Source organism: Salvelinus namaycush, chromosome 8 (assembly GCF_016432855.1).
Source record: "Salvelinus namaycush isolate Seneca chromosome 8, SaNama_1.0, whole genome shotgun sequence".
Classification (NCBI taxonomy): domain Eukaryota; kingdom Metazoa; phylum Chordata; class Actinopteri; order Salmoniformes; family Salmonidae; genus Salvelinus; species Salvelinus namaycush.
In genome coordinates, this window is record NC_052314.1 from 2,690,269 (window position 1) to 2,704,755 (window position 14,487).

Below are 14,487 nucleotides of genomic sequence, written 5' to 3' on the forward strand. Positions count from 1 at the left end.
ATATTGGATGCCAACTGCCGTTAACTTTTCACGCCTCTCAACCCCGGATCCGGGATCACCCCCCACCCCCCCCCACACTGATTAGCATCGCTAGCATAGCGTCACAATTAAATAGTAGCATCTAAATATCATTAAATCACAAGTCCAAGACACCAAATGAAAGATACAGATCTTGTGAATAAAGCCACCATTTCAGATTTTTAAAATGTTTTACAGGGAAGACAAAATATGTAAATCTATTAGCTAACCACGTTAGCAAAAGACACCATTTTTCTTTGTCCACCATTTTTTCTCTCCACCAGTAGCTATCACCAATTCGGCCAAATAAAGATATTGATAGCCACTAACCAAGAAAAAACCTCATCAGATGACAGTCTGATAACATATTTATTGTATAGGATAGGTTTTGTTAGAAAAATGTGCATATTTCAGGTAGAAATCATAGTTTACAATTGCACCCACCATCACAACTCGACTAGAATAAATACAGAGAGCAACGTGTATTACCTAATTACTAATCATAAAACATTTCTTAAAAATACACAGCTCACAGCAATGGAAAGACACAGATCTTGTGAATTCAGACAATATTTCAGATGTTCTAAGTGTTTTACAGCGAAAACACAATAAATCGTTATATTAGCATACCACATATGCAAACGTTACCCGAGCATTGATTCAAGCCAAAGAGAGCGATATCGTTATCATCGCCAAAATATATTAATTTTTTCACTAACCTTCTCAGAATTCTTCCGATGACACTCCTGTAACATCATATTACAACATACATATAGAGTTTGTTCGAAAATTTGCATATTTAGCCACAAAAAAACGTGGTTATACAATGAGAATACTAGCAAAACTGGCCTGAAAATGTCGGGCGCCATCTTTGACAGTGATCTTGTCTAATGAATAACTATTCATAAACTTGACTAAAAAAATATAAGTTGGACAGCTATCGAAAGACAAATTAGTTCTTAATGCAATCGCTGAATTACATTTCTAAAATTATCCTTACTGTGCAATACAGGGTTCGCCAAGCGAAGCTATACCAAAAAAAATGGCGGAATATGCATTTAACATTTTTCTACAGAACAACGATTTATCATCTTAAATATTTCTTACTATGAGCTGTTCTTCCATCAGAATCTTGGGCAATGTATCCTTTCTCCGGTCTAATCGTCTTTTGGTCGAAAGATGTCCTCTTGTCCGTCGAAATGGCCACTAACGTTCGACCGGTACTGGAAACGTGCCCGGCGCTTCAAAGTGCATCACAAAGAAATGCCTCAAAATTGCACTAAACGGATATAAATTGCTATAAAACGGTTTAAATTAACTACCTTATGATGTTTTTAACACCTATAACGAGTAAAAACATGACCGGCGATATATAAGTGGCTAAACCAAAGCTTGGAAAGAGAGCCAGTCCGACATCCATCGTGCGTCAGGCGCAGCAGGAAAAGAAAGCCACTTCCGCCTTGTGCTCTTTTATACAGGCCCTGATTGCGCAATCGACTCCATTCAAATTGTCACCTCTTACTGACATCTAGAGGAAGGCGTGGGCAGTGTTTGTATCCTCATAGCATTTACAGGGACTTTAAAACTGACCTGGGACCAGGGGCCAAGATTTCTGAAATCTCACTCCCTGTCAGGAAAAGTGCTGTAGAATGAGTTCTGTTCCACTCAGAGACATAATTCAAACGGCTATAGAAACTAGAGAGTGTTTTCTATCCAATAATAACAATAATATGCATATTGTACGAGCAAGAATTGAGTACTAGGCAGTTTAATCTGTAGACCAAATTATGCTAATGCGAAACAGCACCCCCTATAGTGGCAAGAAGTTAAACTCTAAAGAAGAATAAAAGTTATATTAAGGGGAATACCTAGTCAATTGTACAACTGAATGTATTCAATTGAAATGTCTCTTCCCCATTTAACCCATCCCCTCTACATCAGAGAGGTGCGGAGGGCTGCCTTAATCCACATCCACGGCACCCCGGGAACAATTTCATTCATTAATTAACAAAAGTTAATTGCCTTGCTTAGGAGCAGAATGACAGGTTTTTACCTTGTCAGCTCGGGGACTCGATCCAACAATCGTTCAGTTACTGGCCCAATGCTCTAACCACTAGGCTATGGCTAGTGTTGTAAAGATGTAAATTCAATTCAAGGGGCTTTATATAATATCTTAACATTCCCAAAGCAAGTGAAGTAGATATTAAACTAAAGTGAGGAGTTGGTTGTGTGTGGGTGCTGTGGGTCGTGTGGAGGGATACTATACTTTTTCTTTACTTTTGGTTCTTGCGTATTTTCTTTGTTTTTCCAAATGTATTTTCTCATGGTGGAGGGTTTGTTTGTTGGTTTCCGCTGTTTATCGTTTAGAGTTGAGTAGGGGTCATTTGTTTGGGTGGTGTGATGGCCATCATAGTGTCAGTCGAATGGGGAAGAAACGCTGTCGCTTCGGAATGGCTTTCGGTACGTTCTGGAGAATGGTGTGGAGTAAGTTTTTGCTCATGGTCGGCGAACAGGTGGGAGAGGAACATATACACTCTGTATCCAGAATGAACAAGGCGGTGGTTGTGGTAATGAAAAGTCTTGTATCCTGGCTAGTTGCGAGTGGGGTGTAACTGTTCTGATTATGCCTCTTTCGACCCCGTCAACAAGAGTAGTGGTGGCTAATCTGCCTCAGTTTATTACGTACGAACAGATCAACATGGAGTTGGTTTTATTTTCGTAAATTTGCAATTGGTTTTCAAGTGCTCTGGCTAGGTGCCAAGCCTTTTGCATTTTGGTACACCAGAAGTACATTCATTTCCAATGGAACCCTGCGTTTTCCTTGCAGCGTTGCGTTGCAGAGGAAGTTGCAGTGTGTTCGTTGTGGTGCGTATGTTGGATGTATCGTATGCGTCAAACTGTATGTGTAGATGGCTTGACAGAAATGTTTGTTGCATATATATCCAGCTGCGTACTATTTTGCGCAAAACTCCATCGGTGTGATCAAGGCGTTCAAGGTTAATCAGGGGGAGATTTTGTATGTTTACTAACACAGATAGTTTATTGTGTTTTGAGGGGACATAGAGCATAATGCTAGTGCAGACAAGTAGGACCAGCCGGCAGCGGGGGCTAGGACTAGACTGGACACAATACATTACAGCCTATTAGGACTCGGGGCAGAGCTCTTGTTCCCAACCCCCCCGGTGGTCTGCTTGCGGAACTGCAAGCAGAACAAGTTAGTGATTTTTTTGGAGAGGAGGGGTTGGATGGACAGATGGAATGTGGTGCTGATGGTGTATTGTACTGTGGTGTTGGATAATGTGATTGTGTGGAGGTTGTGGTGGCATGCAATGTGTTTTTAGAAGAGGGGGTGTTAGTGTAATGAGGATGGCTCATTAAATTAAGACAAGTCAGTCTCTCTCTCTCTCTCTCTCTCTCTCTCTCTCTCTCTCTCTCTCTCTCTCTCTCTCTCTCTCTCTCTTAACAGCGCTCTGCACAGGCAGCAGTGGAGGACAGTGATCAGATCTTTACTGAGCTGATCCGCTCCATTGAGAGAAGGCGCTCTGAGGTGAAGGAGCTGATCAGAGCCCAAGAGAAGGCTCAAGTGAGTCAAGCTGAAGGACTCCTGGAGCAACTGAAGCAGGAGATAGCTGATCTGAGGAAGAGAAGCACTGAGCTGGAGCAGCTCTCACACACAGAGGATCACATCCATTTCCTCCAGGTAACTAAACTGCCTTGTTACATGTGATATGAAATTAACTTAATGTGAAACTATTCATCTCAATCATTATGTTGCCCTGTCCCTCCCCCTTTCCCTGTCCCTCTCTCTCTCTCTCCCTGTCCCGCCTTCTCTCTCTCTGTCCCTCTCTCTCTGTTTCTTCCCTCTCTGTGTCCCTCTCTGTCTCCATCTGTGTCTCTCCATCTCTGGCTCTCTCCATCTCTGGCTCTCTCTCTCTCTCTCTTTATCCCTCTGTTCCTCTCTCTCTCTCTCGATCTCTGTCTCTCTGTCTGTCTCTCTCTGTCCAGAGTTATCAGTCTCTCTCCAGTATCAGTGTATCTTCAGACTTACCCAGCATCGTTGTCCTTCCTCTTCAGTACATTGGAGATGTGAGTAAGACTGTGTCTGAACTGAGAGAGAAACTAGCAGACTTCCTTAAAGGAGAATGGACCAAGATCTCCACTACAGGTGTGTTGAAAATAATAAGAACATCAACTTTAGACCGTTGAAAGTTCCCTACTAGTCATATACATGTGGAATATGGTATGATGATAACATTCCCTCTCTCTGTCAATGTGTTTGTGTGTCTGTAGTGAATATAGTGGATGTTGTACTGCCTCCAGAGCCCAAGACCAGAGAACAGTTGTTACAATGTGAGTCTCTTTATTGTGAAGTAACTAACAGTCTCTTTTTACTGACACTCCTAACAATCCCTCTAGAAAAATATATCAATAGTAGATCTAATCAAAGACTGGGTATCTATCTGACTCCTCATATTTCTCTGATTTGATCTCTGCTGTGCTCTAATCAAAGACAGGGTAGATACAGTATCTGACTTAACTTATTGTTCTAACTCTCCTCATTGGTCTCTGGTCTGCTCTTCTCCCAGATTCCTGTCAGCTCACACTGGACCCAAACACAGCACACACTCACATCTCTCTGTCTGAAGGGAACAGAAAGGTGACCTGTAAGAGAGATTAAAGTAGATGTCACGTGTCAAAATATTGATTGATGACCCTAAGTCCAGCTGTCAAAAAAAATGATTGATGACCCTATGTCCTGCTGACGCGTGCAAGCCCAGGGTTTCCTGTCCTGACCCCCCTTTTGGTTTGAGGGGGGTGGGGTGGTTGGGGGTGTGTGTGCTGAACATTTCAAAGAGTAAGGCCTATTTTATAGCTTATAGCCCTCCGGGGTTGTTGTCTAGGAAACACTAATGTCAGGGGCACCGCCTTATAAAGCCCCGGAACAATCCCGGTTTAAGCCTGTACAAGATCTTAAGAATAACCATGGAATTTGGGATCGGTGACAAAGCAGTGATGACTGTAACAACTGAAGCAGGCCCTAGGGTTGTCCATAGAGCACGGGCAAAGTATCAACCCGCAATATATGATGCTCCAAAAAAACGTTTTTTAAATGTGTATAGAACCCAAATACCGCCAGCAAATGCGCTGAAAGATCAAGTGTTGATGTCTAATGGCCAGCTGTGGGGGTATCGGTTTGATTACCTGGCCTGTAGAGTGACCCTCTATACGGTAGCTGAAGGAGAAGAATATACAGACCAGACTGTAGGCTTGGACTATGGTGTTGAAGACTGGTCGGTTTTTCGCAAGGTTGTGTGTCCTGAACTGGGCCTTATCACCAAGGGGTATAGTGTGTTCACGGGCCACGAGACCCGTTGGGAAGGTACCCCTGACTCCTCAGGACGAATATTTCACAGGGTGAAAATACAAAGACAGAATGGACGTCCGTGCGGCTGCGTGGAGTTCTATATCGGCACCGAGGAAATCCGAAACCAAAACATTAGGGAGGGGGGCCTTACTGGTGATTCCAGACTGCGTCTGCTTATTCCTTTTAAAAGTTGGGATGTAATGGAATTGAACATGTTGCAGTCGTTGGATGCTCTCTTTGTACAGAGCCAACAGCGGCAGAGCATTGTTCATTTAAAGAAGTGCATAATATATACGAATCGTAAAGATTACGATTCAAAAGAGCCTCAAGAAGATACAGCGTCAGAAGAAAACTAAGTAAGCGGATGCTTTAACCCCGCCCAGATACCCAAAGGCCTGGTTCTACAATAAAAAGAAAAAAGCAGACAGTTCTTCATTTCATCATACACCATGGATATCCAGACCATCTACGAGGACGCAGCTACGTCATGGGGGCCCGACACTAAGGACTCAATGCCACGAAGCCCTACACTCTACTCCCCCCTGGCAAGACCCGAGACACCCCCTACATTTACACAACCTGAGGATGTGTTTGATGGGGTGGCCAGTACTATTTTTGTGGACACAATCAAGGCATCTGTAGCTACACTTTTAGACGTGGTGATTGGCGAATATATACGAGAAAAATGCATCGGCTGTGAGATCAATCATCCCAGCCAGCGTCGTCATCCTTGCCTATACGACCCTCCTAGATACTACTTTTTCAATCATTTTGAGGAGCTGGTGAAAAGACTGTGGTCCTGCCGGTTTATACCAGCGCTGGTCATCGCCCTGGAGTCTATGGGTCTTGTGCCGTCTATCCCTAGAGTTTACGGGGTAACCGAAGCCTTCCTACATGAACTGAAGGAGGCCATCTTCATCCACGAGAAACTCAAAGAAATCCGACACACCCTGGTGGACGACAACAAATACAGGGAAGCTGTGGTGGCTGATGTGATGCTTTTCTGGCTCAATAAATCCCAAGAGACCGAGTGACATTTTGTTATTTAGACGTAAAGCTATGGGTAACTATGTGTCTATGATGTTGGAGCGAATAAATACATTTTTTCTTTTGAGAGACCTTACAAATGTTATGCATCAGATTATTGAAAATAAAGTGAACAATGTATCGTTCTACACGACACACAATACCTGGGCTAATGTAGAGCGTTTGCTGAAAATGGAACAAATCATGAATCATGTACGACATACGGGGGAGAGTATGCAATGGACACAGATGGTATCCAGAATTGTTGATGATTCTGAAGAAGTAGAAATAACTTTGGCTAAGATTTTACATTATTTGTTTGAACCACCATTTAATGTGAACGTGTATCATATTTGTTGTTTATATACTTATATATCCGACGTGTGTGTTTTAAAAATTCAGCGACACAAACCTGTAAATCTAAACCATATATACAGGGTGTTGCATGCTGTGATTGTTGAGAAAACTGGGACTTGTATCTTGCAACAAATCCTGAATTGGTTGTATACGTAATACAAGGTTTTAAAAAATAAAAATTCACAAACTGAAATGTTGTCGTTATTTGAAAGTGGCTCATTAACGTTATTGTAACTCAGAGAGGCAAGAAGGATGGCTGAGCAGCTGTTGAAAAACATTTATTATAATCCCGCTAACCCCGGGTCTTATGGTGGTAAAGAGCGTTTACAGAGAGCTATAGCCGAAGAAACAGGTAGCCTGTTAAGCGATGCTAAAGTGAATGAGTGGTTATCAGAGCAGGATGCCTATACTCTCCATAAACCTGTAAGAAAACAATTTCCAAGAAATAGAGTTTTTTCTACGCATCCCTTATCCCAATTTCAGGCGGATCTATGTGACATGCAGGCCCTTGCAGATAAAAATGATGGAAATCGCTACATGCTAACGGTTATAGATATTTTCTCTAAAGTAGCCTTTGTAAGGGTGTTAAAAAATAAGAGCGGGGCAGAGGTAACCCGGGCCTTTGACTCGATCTTGAAGGCAGGAGGCGCACCCAAGAAAGTGCAGACTGATGGCGGAAAAGAATTTTTTAATAATACATTTCAGAAGCTAATGAATAAGTATAATATAGTACATTTTGCTACAGGTTCTGATTTGAAAGCTTCGGTTGTGGAACGCTTTAATAGGACTTTGAAGGAGCGGATGTGGAGATATTTTACAGCTCACAACACACATAGATATATCGATATCGTTCAGGATTTAGTACAGGGGTACAACAACAGCTACCATAAGAGTATACGTATGAAGCCCTCTGAGGTGTCTTCTGAAAACTCTTTTCAAGTCTTTAAAAATCTGTATGGTTTGTTCCCACTTCGCCGTAAGAAAAAAATTAACTTTAAATTCAACGTGGGTGACTTGGTGCGTATATCGAAGTTGAGGGGTGTTTTCGACAAAAAATACGAACAAGGTTACAGCTCGGAGTTGTTTACCGTTACAGAATGTCTGCCACGCATACCCCCGGTCTACAAGTTAAAAGATTATGACGGGGATCTTATAGAGGGATCTTTTTATGAGAAGGAATTACAGAAGGTCCAGTTGGGTAAAGACAAAGTCTTTCACGTGGAGGAGATTCTAGATCAGAAGAGAGAAAAGGGTAAAAAATGGTTGCTGGTCCGCTGGAAAAACTGGCCCCAAAAGTTCAACAGTTGGGTATTGGAGCACGATGTGGTGGATGCAACGGGTGTTAACTTAAACCCTCAGTCAGGATAACTAGCGCATCATTCGCGTGTACACAGTTGTGCATCATGGAACACAGCGGCTTCTACCTGACTCTCCCCAGTAATGCGTCTGCACATATATACCGTAATAATCAGAGTTCGAATTATACAACCAATTTTCCAAAGCCTATAGAGTTATCAGAGGCTTGGGAAGTAGGTCTCAGCGAGATTACATACCCCCATAGTTGGTATAATATCAAAGATAAGGACCGTGATTTTTATTGCAAAAAGTTATCGGAACCTGCGAAACTTATTAAGCTTAAAAAAGGTTTCTATAGAACCGTCGACAGGATCGTCTCAGAGTTGAATGAACACCTAACCCTGAACAGGATGGAAATATTCCTATTCTACAACCCTATCCATAAAAGGATACAAATCTCAGGGCCTGCTAACGGTGGTATAAAGACCAGCGGTAATTTATCCTACATGTTGGGGATGGGTCCCAATAAATGGATGTATGTGAAAGATAAATTATTCCCATTCCCTGCGGATATACATGCAGGATTTTACAACATATTTGTGTATACCGACATCATAACCTATCAAAGGGTCGGAGACACGTGTGCCCCTCCTGCGAACAGTTCATATAGACGGAAAGGATGGGGACATCGTCACTGTCAATTATGACAAGCCGCACTACGTACATGTCAGCAAGAAATATATTGAAAACATTCTGGTTGAGCTTAAAACGGATCAGAACGAAAACATTGAATTTACTTATGGTAAAACGATTGTAAAACTCCACTTTAGACCCACCAAAACCTCTCTACATATATAATATTTGGTATTATATTTATAAACATAATACAAATAAAAGGGTTATGGAGCACCATCAGCTCGACCCTAACCGTTATGTTTCATACTATGTGGATCAAGTTGGTAATGGACTACCAGGATATCATGGAGCACCGACAATGTACGGTGCGGGGATAGGGGGTATATTTCGTAACCTCTTTAGGATGGTTTTACCGTTTATGAAGAGAGGCTTCAGCATAGCCAAACCACATTTAAAATCAGCGGCTAAAAATATAGTAAGTGAGGTTGTAGCAAATGCTATGACCCGAAGGGCGTCACCAGATGTGGAGCATCAAGAAGGCTCGGGGCTTATGATATTGTCTCGAAGGCCAAAAAAGAGACCCCCAGGTTTAAGACGCAGGCCGGCACCTAAAAAGCGGAGGTTAACTGTTAAAAGAATCTCAGTAAGTCAAAGACGTGGTAAAGTGAGGAGGTCTGGACCAAAAAGAATACTAGGAAGTATTTTCTAAAAGAATAAGTGACATGGCTCTTTTACACCGAATGTCCTCTGAAGCTATAAAGACAGAACTCTATCTTTTCACGGCACCGTTAACGCAGCATTCAATAGACAGGTCCAGTTATGTGGAGATAGCCCCCCTCTCGGCTATTACAGATAACGGGCCTATCGAATTTTTCATACCAGGCCACGGTGACAACTATCTGGACCTCAACAACACCTTGGTGCATTTACGTCTAAAAGTGACCAAAAGAGATGGGTCTAATATTGCAGGCGATGCCAAAGTGAGTCTCATTAATTACCCCTTGGCCACCATCTTCTCCCAAGTGGATGTGACTTTGGGTGAACGCCTAATCAGTCAAAGCAGCGCCACATACCCATATAGAGCCATCATGGAGTGTTTGCTAAACTACTCCGAAGACACTCTCAAAACACAATTTAGCGCCGGGTTGTTTAGCAAGGATACTGCAGGAGCCGCTATGGAATCGACAGACCCTTCCACCGGTGCAAACAAAGGACTGGCGGCACGCGCTCGCTACTGCGCCGAATCTCGAGAGTTTCATTTGCTAGGCCCTATACACTCTGACATTTTCTTTCAAGAACGGTTACTCTTAAATTCTGTGGATTTAAGATTAAAATTAACCAGGGCCAAGGATGAGTTTTGCCTGATGCCTCCCCAAGACGGGGATTTTAGTTTGAAAGTGTTGGGGGCCACCCTTTTTATTAAAAAAGTGTCTGTATCTCCGGCAGTACGCCTGGGTCACTCACATGCTTTGATGAAAGGAAATGCCCTTTACCCTCTCCAAAGAATTACCATGAAAACCTTTAGCATACCTGTGGGCAGTAGAATCTGCAGTCAAGAAAACCTATTTCTAGGCCCTTTACCTAGATATGTGGTTATAGGTCTGGTTGATCACGCCTCTAATACGGGGAGTTTAGATAAAAAAACCTTTAATTTTCAACACTTCAATGCAGAGTATGTAGCTCTCTGTCAGGACGGACGTCAGGTTCCGGCTAAGGCTTTCCAACCCCAATTTAATAACAACATATCTGTGCGAGAATTTTACAATCTATTCCTGGCTACAGGGCGACATCTCAAAGATCTCTCTTTGCCTATTGACAGAAATGATTTTGCAGAGGGTTACACGTTGTATGCTTTCAATTTATCCCCTGATGATGACACCTCAGGAAATCTGTCTGTGATGTCCCAAGGTAACCTCAGGCTGGAAATGCGTTTCCGTACACCTTTAACATGTACAGTTAGCATGATTGTTTACGCATGCTCTGATTCAATCTTGGAAGTGAATGCCCGAAGACAGGTCTTAGTGGATTATTATTAAGGACCTTTGAGCAAAGACATGAATACCCAAGAGTTGGAAGGGCTCATGAGCCGCTTGATTGGAAAACAATTTTGTGGAGTGATGGCTTGTGATGAATTACCTATTGAGATATGGCCTGAGAGGCCTGCAATGTTTATTGTCAATACCCATCCTAAACACAGGCCTGGTGAACATTGGCTAGCTATGACATTAGAACAGGAAGGTGGAAGAAAAATCTCAACTTTTTTTGATTCCTATGGCTTTCCTCCCGGTTTTTCCCATTTCCCTAAATCTATTAAAGATTTTTTGACCCTAAACGGTTCAAAGATCTACTACAGCATCAAACAAGTGCAAGATAACCTTTCCACTACATGCGGTCACCACTGTGTATTTTACCTGTGCCAAAGACCCCGGGGAGTTTCTTTTGAAGATGTTATGTCTCTTTATAAGGAGGATTTAAGAAGTAATGATAACCTTGTATCTTGTTTTGTTAGAAAATATCAAAAGTGTTCAAATGTGTGTCCTTTAAGAACGCGTAATCAAGGCGTATGCTCACGTCATATGTTTCAAGAATGCCACAAATGTTAAATTGCTTATTTTTCAAATAAAACATTTATTGAATTTAATCATAGTCATTCAAAAGTCATTTTCAAAAGTCTAACCACCCCGAGAGATCGGGATTAGGAAAAGGTCCTGAGACGTTCATGGGAGTAAATGAGTTAGCATCATCGCTTTCATAAGGGGACGGTGTCGTTGGGGCATCTTTAGGGGTGCTGTATCTCGTTGAAGGCTTTTGTTTTAAAGCTTGAATCTGTTGACGAAGCTTATGGTTGGGTACACCCGAGAGGGGAATGTTGAGGATTGCCAGGGCCTTAAGAAACTGACGCCAGCCGGGAGGCCTTCGGTCATCAGCAACCTTGTGGGCAGCCGTGGTACTTTTAAGCAAGTCCAGCATATGGGAACCCCTAACAACAGAGCCCTGAAGGATAAACTCTCCAGAGTCGTTCCAAGCAGCTATCCCCTTTGAGTCTTTTATCTTGTTCATAATGTATTTAACATTCTTCCTGTTACGTAAAGGCACATGGGTCAGTAGGTCATGCATAACTTTATCTTCAAATGGCATTTGAGCTTCACCAGACATATGATCTTCACTAGGTAAGATCGACGGTACAGGCCTTACAGGGGCATGGCTATCGCTAGGTTCGACATCTGTTAAAGGGTCCGGTAGGGAAAGTGTTAAATGGTTAGTCTCTCTCTCCCCTTGCTTTACCAGAGTCAAATACCTTTGCATTAGGTTTGTGTATTTTTGAATCTTATCATAGGGGTTCAATCCTTTTCGGTTCAAAACATCCTTCATGGCCGTATCCAAATCATTTTCCGCTGTTTGTCTGATATCTTCAGGACCATGCATTTGTTTTTTAAGTCTATCCAACTCTTGTTGAGGCACCAAGTACATTTTAGTGGCCATCACACCTCGTGTTCAACCCCCACGTCGGGCGGCAATAAGGCTGGTGATGAAGGGCACGGCTATACTGAGTAAAGGTAGAAGAAAACCCCCAGACTGTTGTATGGTATGTCTTTTCTTTTGAAGACTGGCCCTTTTATTGGCAAAGAGTTTGATCGCGGTCTTTTGTCTCTTTAATTTTTTCAATTGGTTCAGGGTGAGTGGAATGCGTCCTTTGAGAAGATTCAAAGCAATCTCACATAGGGCTAATATGAGATCTGAAGAACAGCGACCCAAGATGGCCTTCCGTTCTTTAGCTGTAGACCCAACTAGCCTTCTCAAGAGGGGCAGGTTTCTTTTTAAACGCAGAGACATAGCGTTTACTTTTTAGGAAGGTATGCAGCAGGCCGCTCCCACGGAAACAGACCTGTACGTAGCCTAAGGTGTTCTGGAGTATTTGCTTTTAAATCCACGATTAAATAAGAAAATGGCTCTTTGGTAGCGTCCTCATAGCTCTCCATAAAGTATGATTTCCTTCCAGGGTACATCTGCTGAGCTAGAGTGCTAATTTGCAGTTTGTCTCTAGGATTTTTAAACAATACCATGTAGTTGGCATTCAAGCTAATGGTACGACTATTTTTACCTTGGTGAAACACATTCTGTACCAAGTAAAGCACGGACAGGTTTCTATGATGAGTATATTGGGTAAAAGCTCGTGCAATTTCGGGGTGTTCGCTACCAGCAAATAGCATATCGTCCAAAACAAGCAGATTGTTTTTATGGGGGGGGAGAAGTTCGTCATCAGACAGAGAATCGGGTATTCCTTCAACAAACTTGATTTTTATTGTCTTCAATAATTCATCATACAGAGGTTGGTAACAGGAATAACACCATACAATATTGTCAGGCTTTTGAGATAACACATGTTCAGAATTCTCTAAAATACTTTTTACAAAAAAAGTTTTACCACTGTTTGAGGGGCCTGCAATTAAGGCCGAAAAGGGCAGTTTTAAACGGGGGTCAAAATCCTCGACAGCCGTCATTATATCTTAAGCTTTAAGACACACCGGGGCTTGTAGCCTAAGTCAGTAGCCAAAGGGCAATGTGGTACCGTCAGGCAATAGCCGTCTCTTGTCATAGACTACCCTGAATCTTTTAGTGAGTGGGGCGTTTCTTAGATGGAACCCCTTTTTATCCCTCACTATTTTGTTGTAGGAGCTCAAAATCTCCAAGTCACTATTCCTGTCATTTACGAACCCCTCGACCAAGCGCGTGATTGATTCCAAGTTTACACGCGGGGCATTTTCGTAGTTTTGAGTCACGCCTTTGGCTTTCAACACCACGTGATTGGCTTTAGTCCTAAAAGCATAGCTTTTGGGACCACATGAGGACGATTCTGTGATATGGTCACCCTCGTCGAGTTCACTAGTTAAACCACCAAGATAGTTGCTAAGTGGGGGGTTCCAATCCCCCGGTTTGCTTACATAGACCACAGAGTCTGTGTCGTGGTAAAGAACCCGCCGCTGAAGCTGTTCCATGAGGGTGTACAGTTCAAGTCGGCCATAGGCTGTGGTAAATGCTGCAAGAAACACATTTACATTACCTGGGGGTAGAACCCACTTTTGGTTGCGCCGCCATTGCACCAAGGCAATGTCTTGACTCAAGAATGAAAAATGTGAAATTTCGTATTGGTCCGAAAAAACAAATTCCAAAAATTCTTCCGGGTCTTTAATGATCGAAGTTGTTAGCATATTGCATCTCTGCGCTAATTTCCCCCAAAGGGAGTTCAAGTACAATTTCGAAACATTTCTTTTGGTTTTGTTGACCTCTATTCTGTCAGGGTCAAGAAGTATGCCTTCTCTGTCATGGTAGTCTTGAATGTACTTGTCTTTACTCTCTTGATCTGTGACCGATGCAGGATAGCCTGAAGCCATCTGCTTGCATCTCAAGAAGGTCTTGATGTACTCTTTAAAAAGTGTGTCTGATTTCCTGGAAAAGTTCCACACTTCAAAGATTTTGGCCACACGATACCCCTTCTCTAAAGCCTTAGAGAATTCAACGGTGACCCATACACCGGTCAGGGCTCTTTCTTGATCTGAGTGATCACATGGGTTTTCCTGGTTGTTGTTTTCACAGCATGTGCGACAAAGGGGAAAGAAAAGTTTTCCTTTAGACCCCTTGTAAGGCAACACAGGTATAAACAGACCCCTAGGAGGGTAGACAGTCGCTTTGATTAGACCAAAATAATTTTGAGGTATGTCAAAGTCGCTGTGAATAATTTCAGGATGCCCTATAGGATAGCATGAGGAACTCATTACATGAGGATATAG

General features: G+C 42.5%; 2 protein-coding genes across 3 annotated transcripts in view; both read left to right on the forward strand.

The window, feature by feature from the left end:
* LOC120052291 (E3 ubiquitin/ISG15 ligase TRIM25-like) overlaps positions 1-14,487 on the forward strand; it is a 65,997-nt gene that overhangs the window by 37,993 nt on the left and 13,517 nt on the right. The window lies entirely within an intron of this gene.
* The window catches only part of LOC120052286 (tripartite motif-containing protein 16-like), a 35,617-nt gene that overhangs the window by 2,747 nt on the left and 18,383 nt on the right, over positions 1-14,487 (forward strand). The window contains exons 3-5 of one of the 2 annotated variants that reach the window (XM_038999115.1): positions 3,485-3,718; positions 4,024-4,183; positions 4,309-4,650. In XM_038999115.1, the coding sequence (XP_038855043.1) occupies positions 3,485-3,718; positions 4,024-4,183; positions 4,309-4,505 (591 nt within the window). In that variant the 3' untranslated portion in view covers positions 4,506-4,650. Of the gene's footprint in view, positions 1-3,484; positions 3,719-4,023; positions 4,184-4,308; positions 4,651-14,487 lie in introns of those variants that run through there. The other variant, XM_038999114.1, reaches the window with a different exon arrangement.